General features: G+C 30.8%; 1 protein-coding gene and 1 long non-coding RNA gene across 2 annotated transcripts; one reads left to right on the forward strand and one right to left on the reverse strand.

Moving 5' to 3' along the window:
• Window positions 1-292: 292 nt before the first annotated feature.
• Window positions 293-1,157, reverse strand: LOC118028896 (uncharacterized). The gene is made up of 3 exons (XR_004684108.2): window positions 1,018-1,157; window positions 710-903; window positions 293-583 (listed from the first exon to the last, which is right to left on the reverse strand). It is a non-coding gene; the product is annotated as an uncharacterized lncRNA (long non-coding RNA).
• Window positions 1,158-7,159: 6,002 nt separating this feature from the next.
• On the forward strand, window positions 7,160-16,617 carry LOC118028895 (D-xylose-proton symporter-like 2). The gene is made up of 14 exons (XM_035032642.2): window positions 7,160-7,418; window positions 7,666-7,766; window positions 9,176-9,254; window positions 9,597-9,656; window positions 9,860-9,926; window positions 10,019-10,143; window positions 10,317-10,418; window positions 10,572-10,940; window positions 11,023-11,070; window positions 11,177-11,239; window positions 12,551-12,631; window positions 12,838-12,936; window positions 13,951-14,088; window positions 16,248-16,617. Exons 1-14 carry the CDS (start codon window positions 7,374-7,376, stop codon window positions 16,377-16,379), a joined length of 1,509 nt encoding a protein of 502 aa, XP_034888533.1. The 5' UTR covers window positions 7,160-7,373; the 3' UTR covers window positions 16,380-16,617.
• Window positions 16,618-19,799: the final 3,182 nt, after the last annotated feature.

Consider the following 19,799-nt stretch of genomic DNA (forward strand, 5'->3'; position numbering starts at 1 on the left):
AAAAACCTCTCGCCAATCTCTTTTTCAATCTTCAACCGATTCAAGCCAACCATTTGGTATTATTGTAGTTTTTTACGGCAGTGATTTACAAATTATAATTTTTTTTAATCAAAAGTTCATAACGATAAACCAAATACTTTCAAGATTATAATATTTTTTTTTTAAAAAAAAAAAACAGTTTCAACCACCTTCGGACATTCAAAAGCCTACGAGTACTAGCAACTTGGGTTTTATGAACCCTATCTTCGAAATTTCTTTAGAAGAAATAAGGAAATGCAAACAAAAGCAGGAATTCAATTGAGGCGCAAACAAGATTTAATTTCTGTAATCCAAACATTTTGCATTATTGATAAATTACTGACAACATCAAGAACACTGAGCATATTCGGAAACAATACAACAAGAATCCAAACTAAGAGCCGAGGAACACGTCAGAAGGACATCTTCTCATCGATGACTTAGCTTCGCTTCTTTGCCAGCTTTCTCTCCCGTTCTCGCCGCTCCTCCTCTTCTATCAATCGGAGTTGCTCTTCATCCTCCTCTCGTTATTCTTATAAGACTCACAAAACCAAACTGTGCAACACTACAATACAAAACATCCAATAAATCGCCCGCACGTGGCACAAATTAACCTTTATTAAAAATATCTACTCGAGTAACCACTCGAACTAAATTTTTCTTTTTCCTATTTTTTTATTTTGATATGTACCTTCACAAAACGGTCGATTTCTAATACACAAGCAGCGGTAGCCGCGGCGGCGCCTTGGGCGGCTTTTGCACTTCAATAGTAACTCTCTCGGAGCCTCGTGGGGGCTCACATGGACATGGTAATGCTATGAACTTCGGAACATCGTCTCCAGGCATCACTACAGGCATCCCTTGGTTGTGGTATTGCTTCAAATCCTTAACAGTAAGAAAAATAAAGGAAAGATTAAAAAGGGGAGTGAGTAACGCGAGAGGAGACAGTTGTCATCAATAGCTTAGGTAATTTGTAAGGAAGAGACAGAATTCGGATACCATTTGGAATAGCTTAGATTTAGAGGGTGATGTTTCGATGTAGGCCCCAGGATCCGGGTGTTCGGAGGAAGACCGGCGCCGGCGGAATGATCTTACTTTATCCCAGTGATAGCAGCAAGAAAAAACACTACTCAAGCCGAGTATGATTATCAAGAGCAAGGCAGCGCCAAGAGGAAATCCGAGGGACGGACGAGATGCGTCCACGTGGGGAGGAGAGAAATCCTGACTCTTCATGGAACAATAAGAGCGTGATGTTTAGGAATTGGGGGGGGGGGGTTGTTTCAAAGGACGGAGGCGGTGGGGTTTAAAGTGTTTTTTATTAATATATAAAAATACATCAAAATTATTTAAAATTATTTTTAATATAAACACATCAAAATTTTTAAAAATACCATAAAAATATTAATTTGAAAAAAAATATATTTTTAAAATTTTTTAAAATTATTTTTGATAGAAACATATCAAAATTTCTGAAAATACTATAAAAAATAATAATTTGAAAAATAAATAAATTTTTAAAATATTTTTAAAATAAAAAACAATGAGTTTACTAAGTTTTTGTGGTGGAAGGTATTTTTGAAAATTATTTTTTATTTTAAAATATATTAAAAATTTTTATTTATTATTTTTGTGTGGATAAATAACACACGTCCAAACATGACGTTAAAGGCACACGTAATTTTCGGCAGATGGTACGGAGGGCATCAAAATCGAATTAAATTGTTTTTTTAAAAGAAAAAGAAAAGCATCTGATTGTATACAAGTGGGAAAAGGCACCAAGGCAGAGATAAATTTGGAAAAATGCAGGTGGTTCTCAACTTCTTATCTCTGGCAAGTACCCGGCTCGCAATATATGTTGCCCTTTTGTTCGTTGGCCCCACTATGATTTCCTGCGTCGCATTGTACCTTTATAAACTGTTCTTCAACATTTCAGTACCTTTTCTTTATTATTATTATTATTATTATAACAATAGTTAAATGGCGGAGTGAATTATTGTAGATTAAGAAATATTTTATTATAGATTATAATTATAGTTTTATTTTTTATTTTTTATCTTTTCATGAGTGGATAAATATTTTTTTAGTTTTTTTTCACAAGAACAATCAAATTTTTTCAATTTCCAAGTACAAATAAATAACAATTTTAGTATTAGAAAAGACAAAAAAGAAGCTTTGCTTTTGATGATATTTTGGTATTTTTACATTAATATTTTATGTAATTAAGAGAACCTTGAGGACATCTTAGTATTTTCACGTTATACTTTATATTTTTTAATCAAAAAGTTGGAGCGTGCGGCACCTGCGCTATTAAGAATACACGTGAGACACTTTCCGGTGGAATTGACAACCTTGGTTGTAACTGAACCAAGGATAAATATTTATAAAAAATATGATTAGTATTTCTGTTTATGATACTTCAAGGATAATTTAATTTTTTTATATAAAAAAATTATTTAGGATACTTCAATGGTAGTTTAAATATATTTGTTTTATAAGAAATAAAAATATTATAAAAAAATTAATTAGCATTTCTGTTTAGGATAGTTTAAAAGTAGTTTAAATATTTTTTATATAAAAAATAGAAAACATTTTTAAAAAACTTATTTAGGATACTTTTAGGATAATATAAATTTTTTTTTATAAAAAATAAAAAAAAAACTTTATTAAAAACTTAATTAGAATTTTTGTTTAGGATACTTTAAGGGTAGTTTAAATATTTATATATATATATATATATATAATAGAAAATATTTATATAAAAAATTACATAGGATACTCCAATGGTAGTTTAAATGTTTTTCTTTATAAAAAAATAGAAAACATTTATAAAAAAATTATTTAGGATAAATTAAGGATAGTTTAAATGTTTTTTTATATAAAAAATTAAAAAAATAATTTATAAAAAAACGTTAATTAGCATTTCTATTTAAGATACTTAAATGATAGTTTAAATATTGTTTTTTTTATATATATATAAAATAGAGAAAAATATAAAAAATATTAATTATGATTTCTGTTTATGATATTTCAAAGATAATTTAAATATTTTTTATAATAAATAAAAAATTACAAAACAAATTAATTATGATTTCTGTTTATGATATTTCAAAGATAGTTTAAATATTTTTTATAATAAATAAAAAAATTATATAAAAAATTAATTATAATTTCTGTTTATGATATTTTTATTTAAAATACTTTAAGGATATGTTACATATTTTTTTAAAAAAAAACTTATTAAATAATTAATTAGGTATATCTACCAGAACCAAGCCGCTTAGGCTTAGCACGACTGCCAAACACAACTCTCTTGTGCCTGTCATGATCATCGATTCATGTCACTTAGGTCTGGCATGATTGCTAGATTTAAATGGATTAAGGGTGTGTTTGGTATTGTGGTTGCTGTTATGGTTGTGGTTTAGAAAATGTTATTTTTATAAAAAGTACTTTTAGTTGAAGTTGAGTTGAAAAAATAGGTGTTTGGTTAAAAATGTGATTGAAAATGAGGTTGAATAAAAAATAGTTTAATGTGTTTGGTTAAGAATACTTTTGAAATTGAGGTTATAAAATAATTTTAAAAAAATATATATTAATATTGATGGTTTTTAATTTAAATATTGTAGATTTAACTATTGCTATTACATCATGAAATAACTAATACTTTATATAAAATATTTTTTATTATTTCATGAAACCATTTACAATTCCATTACGTATAAAATACATTCGACAATAACTATAATTTTCATAATTTTTTGAGCGTGTAATAAAATTAGATAAAAATATTATCAGGTATAAAATTGATATTACTATGCGAGTGAATTTAATTCACTCTGTACTAGTTTTTTGGGAAAAAAAAATATTGTTCACATCACAGTGCAAGTGAATTTAATTCACTCTAAACTAGTTTTATATATATATAATGTTAAAAAAATTAACGCACTGAAAAAAAAAAAACTATTCACGCGAACAGTACAAGTAAATTGCTTTGTTCAATGAACAGTGCAATTAGCATAAAACAGTGCAAGAAAAACAAGAATTCCTTGCTTTTCTTTAACTGCGCTTCTAACACAAAAAACATGTGGGATCCATGAACAGTAAATAACTTTTTTATCATTACCAAACGGCTACAAACTGCGTTGTAATAAAAATGCAGCCGTAACCGCGTAAACAAACGGCCTCTAATACATTCTCTATATTTTTAAATTTTTTTTGACATTTGAAAGAAAAATCATTATTGAGTGCAGTTCAATATACTAGTTTTTATTTATTTATGTAGCTAATTAACAATTAACATTAATATTAAAAATTAAAAGAAAAAACTAAAACAATTCTTTTTACTATGTACCTAAACATTGTTGACTCGTATAACATTATTTATTAAATTCATTTGCACTACTCATTACCTTTTTTTATATTTTGATGCTTATAATTTTTAAATTTTATATTTTGGTTGTGACACTTTATTTGTGTCACTTTTCAATTACTATATTTGAAAAAGGAGAGAGAAAGAGTGGCCAGAGGGGGGGGTTATTTCTTCTTTCAAATTCATGGATACATATTGTTAAATTCATTCGAAAAAGAGGGAAATTAGAGTGTGAAAGGGTTAGACAAGAAATTAAAAGGGAAAATTAAGTGTTTTGGTGGGTTTTTTTAGGGATAAACCAAGGGTCGGGGTTTTAAAAAACGGAGAAGAAGGGGATTGAAGAGGGCTTTGTTTCTCTAGCATCCAACACTTGTAAAACCATTCAATTAAGGTAATAAATGCCTCCAAATAGATTTATTGCATTGAGTTTGTGATTTTTTTAATGAATTGAAGATTGTAGGCTTATTTAAGGATGAAATTGTGTTAATTGTATGATGAATGAATATTATTGTGGTTGATTGATGTTTATAAGCATGAATTATTATCGGTAATGATTTGATTTCAAAAATGAAAAGGGTAAAATTCCCTCTCTTATTGTCTTGAATTTCAGCCAAGAGGAAGAAATTGTAAAATTAGGAATTTTGATGTAATTGATTAGGATTGTACGAGATTATGGTTAGATGAATATTACTTGACGGAAAAAGAGTGGAAAATTTCAAAAGAAAGAATAAAAAACAAATATTTAAAAGAATTCAGTTAAATTATTCGAAGGCTAAAAATAAATTAGTTATGAAGAAATGAATCGGATTATTTAGATTAAATAATAAGTAAGTTGTATATAAATGTATTAATAAAAAATGAAAATAAATGAAAGAAAACAATTGACATTATACATGACTAGAATGAGAATTCTTGATGTGAGTAAATTGAGAATTTAAAATTTATATGAGAATGAAATTGACTGGTATTTTGTATTGATTTTATTGGCACAAGAGAGGTTGTAGGACCCAATAAGCAATAGGGGATCAACTCACATGCATAGAGATTGGGTAGGTATTCTATACCTTGAAGGAAACTAATAAATTTTTTGAAAAGTAGTTTCATTATTATTTTTTAATTGAATCTTATTCTAAAATGAAAAATAGATGGTTGTCATGTATCTCATAGCCAAACAAAGAGGGAGATCGGCAACAATAAAGACTTAGGTTATCCCTTTAGTTTTTTAGCAGCCCTTTGATGTTGTTGTTAGTGGCATTGTTGTTGATGATGATTGGTCAGAATTTTGTCAACGAGAGGAGACACTCCTTTGATAAATAACTAAAATAAAAATGTAAAACCTTCATTTTGCTAAAAATAAAGTAAAAAATACAGCAACGAAATCTTCATTTTGAATCAAGGGTACAATAAAACAATACAACCTAAGGATATAATTTGAGAGAAAAAACAAACATGCACACATGGAAAGATAGACAACAAATCACAATACAAAGAAAAAAAGAAGAATGCTAACACTGTTTACAATACAAAGAAAAAGGTATTAATTGAAAACTATTGTTTCACGCAAATCTTCTCGAGTCCCACTGAAAACAAAGGACAAAGGGTCACCGAATAGCTTGAAAAGCAAAGGGAAGCAACTGGAAAAAAAAAAAAAAAAAAAAACATGATAGGGTAAAACGATGCCATTTTGATACCATCACAAACAGGGTAAAAGAACAGTTTGAAAGAGAGAAAAAATAAGAGAAAGGCCAGCCAACTTCTCTGATCAGCAGAGCATGAAAGAAATCCTTGGAAAACAGGCATCAATGGGTATAAAAAAGACGTAACTAAAAGTATATGTGCTCCATTTAAAAGTGTGTTTAAAATCATATTTTTTTTAAAATTTAAATATTTTATATATTTTTAAATTATTTTAACGTGTTAATTTTAAAAATAATTTTTTTAAAATAAAAATATTATTTTAAATTATTTATAAATAAAAAATATTTTAAACCAAAATTATTATCACAATCCTATAGAGTCCTTGCGGCTTTTTTTAAAACATTGGAGAAGATAAATAGTCATTAAATGCAGAACGTCGAGGCTGTTTGGCACTGCGGTCAAATTTCTTGAGTTCGGTTTGTACTTTCTGGATCGTTTTGATGTGCTGATATTAAAAATGATTTTTAAAAAATAAAAAAAACATTATTGGCATCTTTTTGGCATGAAAAGCTATTTGAAAAGCAACCGCTACCACACTCCCAAATACCCATCTTAGAAAATCGAGTAAAAATGACGAAGAGAGGAAGGAAAAAGAAAGGGACGAGAAAAGCAGCGGAGACAGGAGCGCATTAAACTTAGTTTTTGCGTGTAAGGAAAAAGTCAAAGTCAGCTTGTAATTTGGTCGCATTCTAACCTTGTTCTTTCTATTTTAAATTACGAGGACAGTACAGTTAACTCATTTAATTTGTTTTTGTTAATCTTCATTATTAATTTGTTAATTATTAATCGTTAGAATTGATTAAAAATAATAATTATTTTTTAAAATATTTTTGATTTGAAAATATATTAAAATAATATTTTTTATTTTTTAAAAAAATATCTTGAAATCAACACAAAAAATAATAAAATATTAAAAAAATTAAATTAAAATACAAAATTAAAAATATTTTAAAATACAAAAATAATCGAGTTGTGAGATCTTATTTTTTTGTAACATCCATTTGGTCGATAAAAGGACACGTCTTTGAGTGTTTTTTACCTATTTTTCTGCGGGGGTTGGCGCCTGGAGGGGTTAGGTAGTCCCTTCAAATAGAGAGAGAGAGAGAGAGAGAGAGAGAGAGAGAGAGAGAGAAGAGATTCAAGAGAACCTTCACCTTTTTTCCTTTCCTTCGCTTTCAGTATATTAATTAGCATATCCAAAACTCTTGAAGCCAGACGGAAGCTTTACTCTTTCTCTTTCCTGTTCTCTTCTTTTGTTTCTTCAAACTTGTTCCTGGTGTTAAAGAGAAATATGGCCTCCGATCCTGAACAGCCCACGCTCTCCTCCCTTGGAAAGGTTTCCTATTTCTTTCTTAATGGCGTTTTTACATATTAGTAGTTGATTGTTTTGTTGCTTAGAGAAATTGAACGGGACAATTCCTTAAAATAACTTCTTTTGATGAGTCTAATTCGAGGTTGGATTTTTCGTACTTATAAATGAATTCCCATTGCTTGACTGGGAAACCAAACTGGATAGATTGAACTAAGGTTATTGTTGTTATTGTGATAACTATGAATTGCTGAAAAGGGCTTGTGGTGATCAGGTGGGGAAGTCCTCGGGAGAGATTGGTGGTGTAGAAGAGCCTCTTCTTAATGGGGGGATTCACACCTCAGAGAATTACTCTCTTGCTTCTGCAATCTTCCCGTGAGCCTTTATTTTATCTCAGTTGTGATGTGTTTTTCCTTTTCTTTTCATTGGTTTTTGAAATCATTGTTGTATGCTATTTGCTTGCTTCATATCATGCATTGTCTGTCACAATTGTCAGCTCAACACTCTTAAAAACCATGATCATAGTATTTGATGACTGGTTGCCCATATTTGTTTCCCAGTCTGCCAAATGCATAAACTCTGATTGTGGAATTGAGAGTATTTTGTTTTTCCTTCTATCCTGTTGAATTAAAAAGGATCGATAGTTTTGTTTTGAAATGTCTTGGATCCCTCTTTCTCTTTTTTTGGTGTTGTACTTCTAGTGCTTCTAAGTCTGTCTCCATAGCTGATATTCAGTGGCATTGGGCTGCTTTTGAGTGAGGTATTGTTTCTTCTATCATAAAAAAAAGGTGTTCTGGATTCAAATAAGCCAACGTTTTGATTCCAGAGTTCTTAGTTTAGTAGAGAATTGTAAAGATTGAAAGATGCTAAATCTCGTCAATTGAATTGAATATAATGATAGGGGAAAATAGCATTTTAAGATTTCCTAGCTCATTGACACTTGAAACAATTCCTCTGGCACTGACCTTTGGTATCACATTTTTACCTCTTAGGAGGTGATTTTTGTCAGGTTATTCATATGCCTTCAAAAATATGTCGAGACTTGTTGTGCTTTAACAATATCTTTAAAAGTTTCTTCTCGATAAATAACAGTTTGTAAAACATATTTTCTACCACCTGTTACTTTAAAATTCTGAGATAAAAGGGTTGTCCATCCTAGTCGGTGATTTTAATCTGGTGTGGAAGGGCTAGGAGGAAGGAACTTTGGCTTACATGCGGGGACAGAGTTTCCAAAAGGTTAACATAGTTGTATGGCTGAGAATGTCAAGATGACAGGAAGGAGAAAAGGTTGCTTTTGGATATGGTGAGACAGTGAAGAAGAACAAGAGAAGGAAACTATATGCAGTGAAGGGAAAGGAAGGGGAAGGCCTGGTGGTACTCAGATCTAAACACTCAACTTCAATTTATTCAACAAAATACTAATCCCAAGAGTGCATCTCATTTGTTTATTTTTCTAGACATAATCCGTTGAACATAGTTTTCCTCTTTAACATGCTAAAACTAAGAATTTGAAAAGTAATGAATATCAGCTACAGTTTTAACATACATGTCACTGAAACAAGGGAAGAAAAGATATTGGTGATTGAACTTATGATATCATCGTGCTGTTTTTGACCTGCAAAGAGAGAAGTAATGATATCAATGTTGACTTTGAACACTTTCTATGATCACCTTGAGTTCTGTCACCTGTACTGAATAAGTTGTGGCTAACAAATTATGTGGTCATTATTTCATTAGCATTTTTCTACCCTGTTAGTACTTAAGGAGTGTCTTATTTTTCTCAGGTTTCTATTTCCCGCTCTTGGAGGACTGTTATATGGTTATGATATTGGTTCTACATCTTGTGCTACAATATCAATACAGGTGTGGTTTTTCATGAGATTAGTAGGACCTATGGAAAGATACTTCTTTGGTGCTCATCCATTTTTTTCCTAGTGTACACTGATTTGTTCCTATATGTATTCAATAAAAAGTACGGTCCAATGGCCCAACAGATCTATCATTAAGACTTTCTAGATTGAAGTGTTGCGATAGTGATTGGAAGCATACAATAAGCCTCATCGCATATCCCACTGTGTCTTGGAGTAAAAGAGCAAAAGGGATTAAAACTAATCACACTTTTTCTTTGATTGTTCAAGGTATTAGAAATAGCGAACCTTTTTGTCTTCGCTTTCTAACCTGTTAATTCCTTTTCTTGTCCTGCAGTCAGCCACGTCAAGTGGTATTTCATGGTACAACTTGAATTCTGTGGACATCGGGCTCATTGTGAGTTTGAATTGACTTTTATTCATTTATTTCATAGACTGTGACTTCTTGCTGCACCCCTCCCCCCCCCAATGCACACACATGCGCGCACACTGGCTTCTTCTCCCTCTCAATCCCCACCAAATCCTGAGTTGATCAAATTTCTGTTTTCTTTTTTTAGAACAATTACTTCTGTTATAAAACGTGGCCATTTTTTCTTGCAGACTAGTGGATCACTATATGGAGCTTTGATCGGCTCTGTCCTGGCCTTCAATATCGCTGACTTTCTAGGTTAATTGTTTTTCATTTTTAAGTGACAAATATTAGATCAGTGATAATATCCTTTTCTTGCTTAAGTTGAAATAGAGTAATTTAACTTGAAGGGAGAAGAAGAGAGTTGATTCTGGCTGCTTTCTTATATCTTGTTGGAGCGCTTGTGACAGCCCTAGCACCTGCCTTTGCTGTTGTGGTGATTGGGCGGTTTGTATTTGGTATTGGAATTGGATTGGTAAAACACACTATGCTCTTCTCTTTTACATTATACATTACCTCCCAAAATATTATTCATGCTATTAATGCTTATAATTAAAAACAAGAGTTCTATTGCAAACTTAACCTGGATTTATTTGTATAGTCATGTATCTTTATGTAGAACTTAATCTTCGGTTTCTCTTCTTTTAGGCAATGCATGCAGCTCCAATGTACATTGCTGAGACAGCTCCAAGTCCTATACGTGGTCAACTAATCTCTCTGAAAGAGTTCTTCATAGTACTTGGCATGGTTGTAAGTTCTTCGCATTGCTTTTAAGGACTTGAGATATTTTCCAGGGCTTACATTCTTTGGTGCCAACAATTGCTGTTCCAAGAAACTTTCTGCTTGAGCTTCGATATATTTGTTTTAAAAGATCAAAATGGTAAAGAACTATATTTTATGCAGGGAGGTTATGGAATTGGTAGTCTATCAGTTGATACTGTAGCTGGTTGGCGCTATATGTATGTAGCCAGTACACCTTTGGCAGTAATCATGGGAATTGGAATGTGGTGGTTACCAGCATCACCTAGATGGCTGCTATTGCGTGCCATACAAGGAAAAGGCAGTATGCAGGAGTTAAGAGAAACTGCAATATGTTGCTTATGCCGGCTTAGGGGTGAAGCTATTGGTGACACCGCTCCTGCGAAAGTAGATGAGATTCTTGCTGAACTCGCGGTTGTTGGTGAAGAAAAAGAAGTTACACTAACAGAAGTTTTCCGAGGAAAATGCTTGAAAGCCCTCACTATTGGTGCAGGGCTAGTTTTGTTCCAACAAGTATCTCTACTACCAAAATGATATCATATAATATTCTGAATCTATTTCATTATTGCTTAGACAGAATGTATGTTCATGACAGATCACTGGGCAACCAAGTGTGCTGTATTATGCTGCATCAATTCTTCAGGTACTCCTTTGATTATGTAGTATACTATAGGAGTATCAACACAGCTTTATCTTTCACTTGGCCTTTAACTTTTGTACTGATTTCCTAACCCAATATAATATGATAGAGTGCAGGATTTTCAGCGGCGTCTGATGCAACACGGGTCTCAATACTTATTGGTTTATTTAAGGTACATTCTTTCAATATATGAAGTGAAAGTATCTATCACAAGTGCAAGTTACTAAGTATCAGATATCAGAAATTAGAAAATTTCAGGCTAGACTACAGGATAGAATTATAATTCTTTTTGGATGACATGATTAATTGCTTTTTAAATCACGGGTATGGTGGCAGTGGTGCTTGTGGTCATGGCATCACGAGCCATTTTGGATGTTCTATAGCAGTTGTGGACACTATAGGCATGGATTGTTAACATGTTTTAGCAAGTTGTTTCCATTGTGCAGATTTCTAAGTAATTTTAATAGAAGGCAATTCTAATGGTATAAATGAATAAATTCCTTTTTTTTACATGATGCTAAACTTTTAGCTATTTAGTTTAATTACATGCTGATTTACAAGATTCTAAAAAAATTTAGTTAAAAAAAAAGAGAGTACTGCAATTGAAACGTTTCCAGTATAAAAGCATTAAAAAAAAACCAAAGAATATTCTACTAAAATCTTAAACCAAAACACTTAAAACTTTCAAGTCCAATGAATGTGATCACTCTGACTGTTTCATAGCAGTTGCAATGACCACATAACAGACATTACAGATGTGATTCTGAGATTCCTGTTCTGTTACATATTCTATTTTTGTACTTGATTACTCTTTTTAACTGTATGTAATGGAGGCTTCTTGTGAGTCAACTCTTTGGAACAAAATTTTCAACAATTCCATAAGTGCTGCTACTCTTTGTTTGGCTTCCATAAGGTTGCATTTATGGAGACCGCAACTTTTCTTCTATGAGAGAGTAAAAAGAGTGGTGGCACTAGTTTTGTTCCATGTTTTTTGTGCTTGTGCACGTGTACATGCATGTGTGTTCTAGCTCTTGTTTTATTGCTTCTAATATTGTAAGATGGATGTTTAATTGCAAGGTTGTTTATGTTTCTCACTGATGCAGCATTATAATCTCCCATAAATCTGGATAAAACTTTTCATACATGTCTCTTCAAAGTTTTCAAGTATGGTATGCATGGGTCTGGTCACTGTTTTTGAAGAGGGTAGATAAATTGTTTGAAGGCTTCACATTACATAATCTCCTGTGCATCATTGCTGTACTTGCAGAATTTTATTGTTACTAATCTCCCTTCTAACAAACTAATCATTCAAATTTGGTAGATTCTCCTTTTGAATTGATGTCATGCTGTCATTATTTTGAAATTAGGATGGGCTTTTATTTTGTGTGTATTCTTCCAAGTGATGTGTAAGCATGTTTTCTGTTCTAAAGGTAGTCAATTTCTTTCTCGGGGAATTTTCTGAGATGGGGTTTTCTTTTTGTAGTTAATCATGACAGGAGCAGCTGTTCTTGTCGTTGATAGACTGGGAAGGCGACCTCTACTACTCGGTGGTGTTTCTGGAATGGTAAATAAAGGCTGCCCTGTCTCTCAGTTTTTTTGTTATTTTTTATTTTTTTTCTCTTATTCCAAGGCTGCACCTGCAAGAATGCAAAAGCCACTTGTTTGATGAAACATGGGATTTTGGGGGTTGGGGGACGAGCCCAATTACTGGTAAGAAAAAATTCAGGCTTTTGTAACTGTGCTGAAGTACATGCTATATTTCCATGACAGGTTATATCTTTATTCCTCCTGGGATCATATTACATTTTTCTGGATAATGCACCAGTTGTGGCTGTTGTTGCACTGCTGTTGTATGTTGGATGTTATCAGGTAGTCAAGCAATAAGAAAATTTCATCCCATAATATTCTGCTTTCTTATGTCTGTAATTTAAATTATCGGTTTGAGTATGTCCACACCCATTGGGTTAGTACGAGGATCATGACTATAATTGTGGGAATAGAACTATGTTTATTTTTTTAAGAAATATAAACCCTGATAAAGAACCAAGAGATGGGGGAGACTTAAATAAAGGTAGCCAACTTCTGAAACCATGTTTGTTTGATTAGTCAATTATAAAGCCTGTCTACTGTCTTCCATTTTCTAACTTGGGTGATCTGTATACGCCCAAAGTCATTACAAAATTCAGAAACCAAATCCTAATGTTAATAACATCATAGAATAATTTGGAAGGGGTAATTTTGAGGAGGAAAGTAGAATTAGGTTCTTGGTAGAAGCTACTTCCACTACTTAATCGGAGAGAACAAAATTCCAAAAAACCACTTGAAATCTTGAGTTACAAATATGAAACCAAATAATCAGATGTTCATCCATGACTTCTTGCTCCATTCTTCACCACATCTTTTACACAACGGCTGGTAATACCATTGCGAGTAGAGTTTTTTGCTATAGAAATGTCAGGAAACAGTTGATCTCATTTACATCCTGCAAATGTCGAATCAGAACAATTAGTCTAGGTAGGAGCAACAGGCCTTTTGTCCTTGTTCATTTTATATGGTTTCAATGCTTTATAGATGCTTTTGGAACATCATTCATAGTATAAACTATTAGTGTACATATGATCATAGCAATTTGGTCAAGTTTTAGAGGATTTTTGGGTTAAGACAACTTTAGTTCCTGGAAAAGAATGGAAAGAATTGCCACATTTTTGTGATTTTCTTCATGTTGCTCCATTTTTAAAAAAGTAATTTCAGTGATTAATTTCAGCAATTTGTTTTAAGTTACATCAGAGCACATGGTTTTTTCCACTTTCTGTCTTCTTGGTTTATGAATTTTTGTTTCAAATATGTTATCTTATAGTGTGCCTCATAACATTGTTTTTGCAGTTATCCTTTGGTCCTATTGGTTGGCTGATGATTTCAGAGATTTTTCCCCTACGCCTAAGAGGGCGGGGGCTCGGTATAGCAGTGCTTGTGAATTTTGGTGCGAATGCACTTGTGACATTTACATTTTCCCCCTTGAAGGTACACAATTTCAAAACCTATAAATGTTCCCAAAGATATTCCACTTTAAATTACTGTAAATGCCATTTTGGATACAAAGTGTGGTGATAAAGTACAAAAACATTATCAAAGAAAGAAATGAAAATATATTGTTGGTGCCGGTTTCTAGCAAACTTGCTATAATCACTAAATTCCTGTCATCTGCAATGGAAAATTTATAAGTAGTTTCATTGATTTTCCTTTGGATCTGTTATCTTATGTGGCGTGGGGATTGCATTTCTCTAGCATGTGCAGCACAAGCATAGATCTTTTTCTGAAGTCCCCATGCTGGAAGTGCTTTTCTTTTCGGACAGTAAATAATTCACAACTAAACATAAAAGCAGTGACTCTTTAAAACTTTTGATTGAGTATTACACCCTTATTTCTTTACTTTTACAAATTCTAATCTATCTAAAAGAGTTTTTATCCATCTATTTAAAATTTAAAGCAAAATGTTTACTTTTGATGCTTAGGTTCTACTCCTACAAAAACTAAATTTTACAAACTGACTTATTCTATTCCACATCTGATCTGTTTTTTACCTTCTAAGAAGGCATGGTGATTACTCTAGTCAATAAAAATAACCTGGGGAGAATTCATTAAATATCTGTAAATGTGATATACTTTACAATAAAATAATTAGTTTGTTATTTAACACATTCGTATTATTGAATTTCTTTCTGGAGATCATATAAAGGATTTGCATGTGATATTTTTACAATGTTAAAGAAAATGTGATAAAAATGTTCAAAAAAAGTTTAGATTTATAAAATTAATTCAATTTTTTTTTTTAACATTGAATAATACACATGCGTATGCACAGGAATCTTTTAAAAAAATGCCTTGTTGTGGTACAAGTGTCAGTAAATAGGATATAAAAGAAATCGGAGACTTGTATCTATAAATGCAAGATGTCTTTGAAACCCCCAAATGATCCAGAAACCAGTAACTACGGAAGTAGAGAATTGACATGATTATGTACTTGATCGTGATTATTGATTTTTCAAACCATTAAATGCCTGGTGTTTCTTTTTCTAACGTTTAAATTAGGGTTCAGAGTATCTATTGTAAGGCCACTCTTGACTTCCATAAGTGTTTGGAATTGGATAATCAATACAGAATAAAGAAAACCATGTCTTTATCTAATTTAATATATAAAACCATTAGTGAAGCAGATGATGAAATGTGGAAAAATATACATATTAACATAGCTATGCATTGACCAAAACCAAAAATATTTTTGAAATTTTGAAGTGGTAGAGGTTCGCTGCAAATTGTCTGTAGTGACAGCTTTCTATGGCTCTACAGCATGTTTTATTGGATTTCAATTTTGCAATTCGTAGTCAGAAAAAATTTCTAGGAAAATGCTTATAGCTGTGATTAGGCCTGAACATAGATGGGTAGCAATGTGAGACTACACAGACAAGAAAATAGTGACAGTACTGGAAGTCAGTCAGATAAGAAGAAGATACTTCCTCATAATGGTCTTGTGATATACAGAGAAGGCTGAAAACACTAACAGATTGAGTGATTTGGTGCAAATTAATGCTTTCGAGGGGTTTGAAAAGGGCACTAAGAATTAGGCCTTAGCTGTGAGATATGACATGATTTACACGAGGAACATGGCCTTCAATCGAGATTTTTTATTAATGGCATTTTCTATCTAGCTTGAATTAGCTGCGACAAAGCTTTGAAACTTTACCTGATTAATTATCGAACACATATATATATATGTTGTTTTGAAATAGATGTTTGGAAGGCTTTGTTTTCAAAATACCCACTGCATGTCCATCATTTGTTGTATTTGCCTCCCACATATGGTTTCTGTTTGGTTGCTTGATATAGATAGACTTTGTTTTCACTATGTTGTTTCTTATAGGATTGCATAATTTATGTAAAAGAAGGTTTCTGAATCTTGTCTAGTTGCATACAGTCATGGTTTTAGTGAGTTTCTGAAAAACATAAGGTTACAAGGTCACCTTTTCTAATTAAATGTTGAAATCTTCTTCTGTTTTATACGATGAATGAGTGCCTGAAACGCCAAGTCCTTTAACTGCACATTCAGAAGTTAAATTTACAACATTTAGTTTAGCGAGGGTGGTATAGCAAGGAGCCTAATGATCTTATAAATCTGGTTGCAGGCATTGCTGGGAGCTGGGATTTTATTCTATGCATTTGGAGTGATAGCTGTGCTGTCTCTCCTTTTTATATTCTTCATCGTGCCAGAGACCAAAGGGCTCACTCTCGAGGAAATCGAGGCCAAATGTTTATAGATTTTGAGGTGGTGGCTATGGTATCTGCAGACCCTTTTGCATATGCAGGAAAAAGGTATACCGTTTTATACTGTACTCTGTCCACGCAGTGTTGTTGCTTACAGTGACACAAATCAACAGATAAGCATAATCCTCGATGATATTCACATGCTATTGGTTTGAATAATATATAGTTTAGGTAATGTATCTTTCTACTTTGTTCACTGTATCCTCTTGCTGAGAATATGTCTTTTTTTAATTATGTTGTCTAATCATAATAACTTCTGAACTAGAAAAATTGAAGAGGGAGTCAACATTTAGTGCTTAGAGAAGACTAACTATTCTAAAAGGATGCATAGATTCTAGGGGAGAAAAGAGAGGAGTTGATTATGCTTAAAAAATATATAGTAACTACTTTTTCAACAACTAAAGGGATCTTGAGATTGATTGACATGGTAATTTGTACTTTTCATTGCTTTCTACTCGTTTTAAACTTGTAAAAAAGTACAATTTATATTTTACTCTAAAGGTTATAATACAGTCTTTTATGTTTAAATAAAAATAATTAATAACAAATATATTGTGAGAATTCTTCACTTAGATTTCGACTGAAAAAAAATCCATTAATTATAATTATCGAATAAAATAATAAATCTACAAACAAATCACATTACATATTAGTGATACAGTGTCATCGAAATACATATTATTATTATTCAAACTTACATCTAGTAAACACACACTAGTAACTTAAATATTTTTCAAGATACACTGGACCACTTTATATAATGGAAAATGGCATTAAAGTAAAATGCTAAATATAAAAAATGCTACTTGGCATATCAAATTCTCTCATTCTAAAGAAGAATTGAATTCCTAGGTTTGGGAGAATCTAATATCTTATGAAATTTGAGATTCTTAGAATTTGACTTTCCAATTACATGAATGTTTTAATCTCAAGTATACATTCCTTGAGGTCATCTTCATTAAACTTATAAACAAACGAGATTATTGATTCGTGTTATGTATGAGTTGAGTTAATTTTTTTAACAAACAAGAATATTTAGATGTTACTATTTGTTTTTTGGTGGAAAAAAAATTAAATCATGTGGTGATTCGGGTTTAAAAGCAACACGAGTGACCTTTAAAAAACAAAATTTGACTAAAAATATTTTAAAATAACGTATTTTTTTTTAATATTAAGATAATAATATGTTTGGTTGACTTGGGTCAACCCAAGTTAATAGGTTAAATTCGTGATTTCAGCTTATGATATTATGATAACCTCATAGAAAAATAAAAAAAAAATATGAAGTCTAATTTTCAATCAATTCAATGTTAAATGATGAAATTTTTAAAAAAAATCAATTAATAAAATACCTAAAAAAATAACACAAGTTAACTCGTCAAACTTGTGAGCAGGATCATAAGATCGAGATAATTCCATAAAAAATAAATTAAAATAAATTATAAATTTTAATTTTTAATCAGCTCAATGTTGAAGGATGAATTTAAAAAAAAATCAATTGAAAAAATAAATATAAAAAATAACTTTAAGTTAATCTCCCAACCCATAAACTGGGTCAGGAGACATAGATAGCCTCATAGAAAAAAATAAAACAAATGACTTGATTTAACCTGAATTAACCTGCCAAATTATGAATCTAGTTATGATATTGAGTTAATTTCATAGAAAGCAAATAAAAAATAATTATAAAGTTTAATTTTTCAATTGGCCATGTCAGACCTAATGTTGGATGATGAAATTTATAAAAAAAATCTAATTAGAAATTGACACAAAAAATGAATAAAGACAACTTGGATTAACTAATTAAGCATTATTCCCGACTCATAAAGTTGAGATAACTTAAAAAAAAATAAACTAAAATAAATGATAATGCCTAATTCTTAATCAAATATAATATTAAATGATGAAACTGAAAAAACCAATCTACTAAGCTAACCCGGTTAACTCGTCAAATCTGCGACTCGGGTCATGAGATGAGGGAACCCAATAAAAAACAAATCCAATATTGAATAACCTATTATCTGAGTTATGAGATCAAGATAACTTCTTAGAAAAAAAATAAAAAAACAACCTGATTGAACCAGGATAAAAATACCAAAACTAATGACTTTGATCAAGAGATTAAGATATTCTCATAGAAAAAAAAATTAAAACAAATTATGAAACTCAATTCTTAACCGATCTAATGTTTATTGATGAAATTAAAAAAAAAATCAATTCAAAATACAAAAAATAACTCAAGTCAACTCGAGTTAACCTGTTAAATAATATTCTTAGGTCATAAAGCTAGAATAACTTAATAGAAAGTAAATAAAACAAATGACGAAATTTGATTTTCAATCAATCCAATATTAATTGATAAAATTAAAAAAAATATTATTTAAAAAAAACCCGAGTCAACCAAGTTAACCCATTAAACATGTGATATGTCATGAAAGTGATGTGATCTAATAAAAAATAAATTTAATATAAAAAAAAACATTGATGAAAAAAATTTGAAACATGAGTTTAATGGGTTAAAATTTATGTCGTGGAAGTGAGTTTTAACCTATTCTTTTTTTATTAAAATTTATTTATATTTTTAAACTAATTTTTTTAGTATGTGTTATATTAAATATTTATTTTTTTTTTTTAAAAATTATTTTTTTAAAATAACCATTACAGTATTTCCAAAAATCCTACTCCAATTGAGACAAAATTTGAGTACTGCAGTGATACATTTTAAGAGCTATCTATTTCAAAGATGCGAATCACTTTCTTTGTATTAATTGTTTGAATAAAGGGAAGAAAGAAACAATTCTTGTGTAAAAGGTTTTGATTGAAATGTTTTAAAAGGAAATATCAACATCGTAAATTAATTGCTTGAGAAAAAGAAGAACGATGAGAGATGATAACATCACATGTCAAAGCATAAAATTTATCTCATAACAAATATAAGATTTTTTATATAAAAAAAGTAATTTTTAATGAAATTTATTTTCTATTTATCATAAAAGAAAAAAAGTTATATCATGATATGATTAAAGTGGAGTTCTCTGGGCATTGCAGCAGTAGAAAATGCTAGCATTTTTTAAAATAATATTTATATTTAATGAAATTAATGTCTACACAATTGTGGATGTTCGATTAACTTATAATCAAAATTAAAACCTCCAATAAACATTATATTAGCAAGCAAATGTCTACACAATTGTTAAAATTAATGTGGAGTTGAAAAAATGCAACTCAATATATCAACATATACCAACACTGAAATTACCGTTTTTATATTCTAAACCACTATCTTCTCCATCCTAAACAACCACCTCCGCCACCGTCAGCTTCGCCCGTGTTCACTCACATCGACCAATAAAGTCATCAAGTTATTAAATTTTTTTGGTATTAAATACATTTGTTTAGAATATTTTTTGTCA

The sequence above is a fragment of the Populus alba genome, chromosome 19 (genome assembly GCF_005239225.2).
Source record: "Populus alba chromosome 19, ASM523922v2, whole genome shotgun sequence".
In the NCBI taxonomy this organism is placed as follows: Eukaryota; Viridiplantae; Streptophyta; class Magnoliopsida; order Malpighiales; family Salicaceae; genus Populus; species Populus alba.

Bases quoted from the DNA above. Each gene is read 5' to 3' on its own strand.
- LOC118028895 (XM_035032642.2), top strand. From the start codon at position 7,374: ATGGCCTCCGATCCTGAACAGCCCACGCTCTCCTCCCTTGGAAAG. The intron at 10,144-10,316 runs GTAAAACACACT...CTCTTCTTTTAG, and splicing joins TTGGTATTGGAATTGGATTG to GCAATGCATGCAGCTCCAAT. The intron at 12,937-13,950 runs GTAGTCAAGCAA...TTGTTTTTGCAG, and splicing joins TGTATGTTGGATGTTATCAG to TTATCCTTTGGTCCTATTGG.